Genomic DNA, 288 nt, shown 5'->3' on the forward strand with positions numbered 1-288 from the left:
AACCCGGGACCGCGCGGGGACAGCAGCGAGCCGGCCAGGGGAGGGGGCCCAGCGATCGGGCCGAGGGCGACGGGCCGCCGGCGGCCGCAGGGCGACGACGACGCGGAGGAGGCGGAGCCCGGAGAGGGGTGGGGGCCGGGGAGGGATAGGGTGGGAGGGGGTTAGGGGGCTGTTCCTGGTCTCATGGAGCCGGCCGAACGGGCGGGCGGCAGGGATCCCCTGGAGCCGGGCGGGCGCCCGGGTCCGGACCCCCAAGGGTTCGTCCCGCAGAAGGAGATCGTCTACAAC

At 76.7% G+C, this 288-nt stretch overlaps 1 protein-coding gene across 1 annotated transcript in view; it reads left to right on the plus strand.

The window, feature by feature from the left end:
• Positions 1-132: 132 nt before the first annotated feature.
• Positions 133-288, plus strand: part of PSME4 (proteasome (prosome, macropain) activator subunit 4) — a 100,173-nt gene continuing 100,017 nt past the window's right edge. The window contains exon 1 of the mRNA XM_010841697.1: positions 133-286. Within this exon, the coding sequence (XP_010839999.1) occupies positions 184-286 (103 nt within the window). The 5' untranslated portion in view covers positions 133-183. The remainder of the gene's footprint in view (positions 287-288) is intronic.

The sequence above is a fragment of the Bison bison genome, unplaced genomic scaffold (assembly GCF_000754665.1).
Source record: "Bison bison bison isolate TAMUID 2011002044 unplaced genomic scaffold, Bison_UMD1.0 scf7180017864166, whole genome shotgun sequence".
NCBI lineage: Eukaryota > Metazoa > Chordata > Mammalia > Artiodactyla > Bovidae > Bison > Bison bison.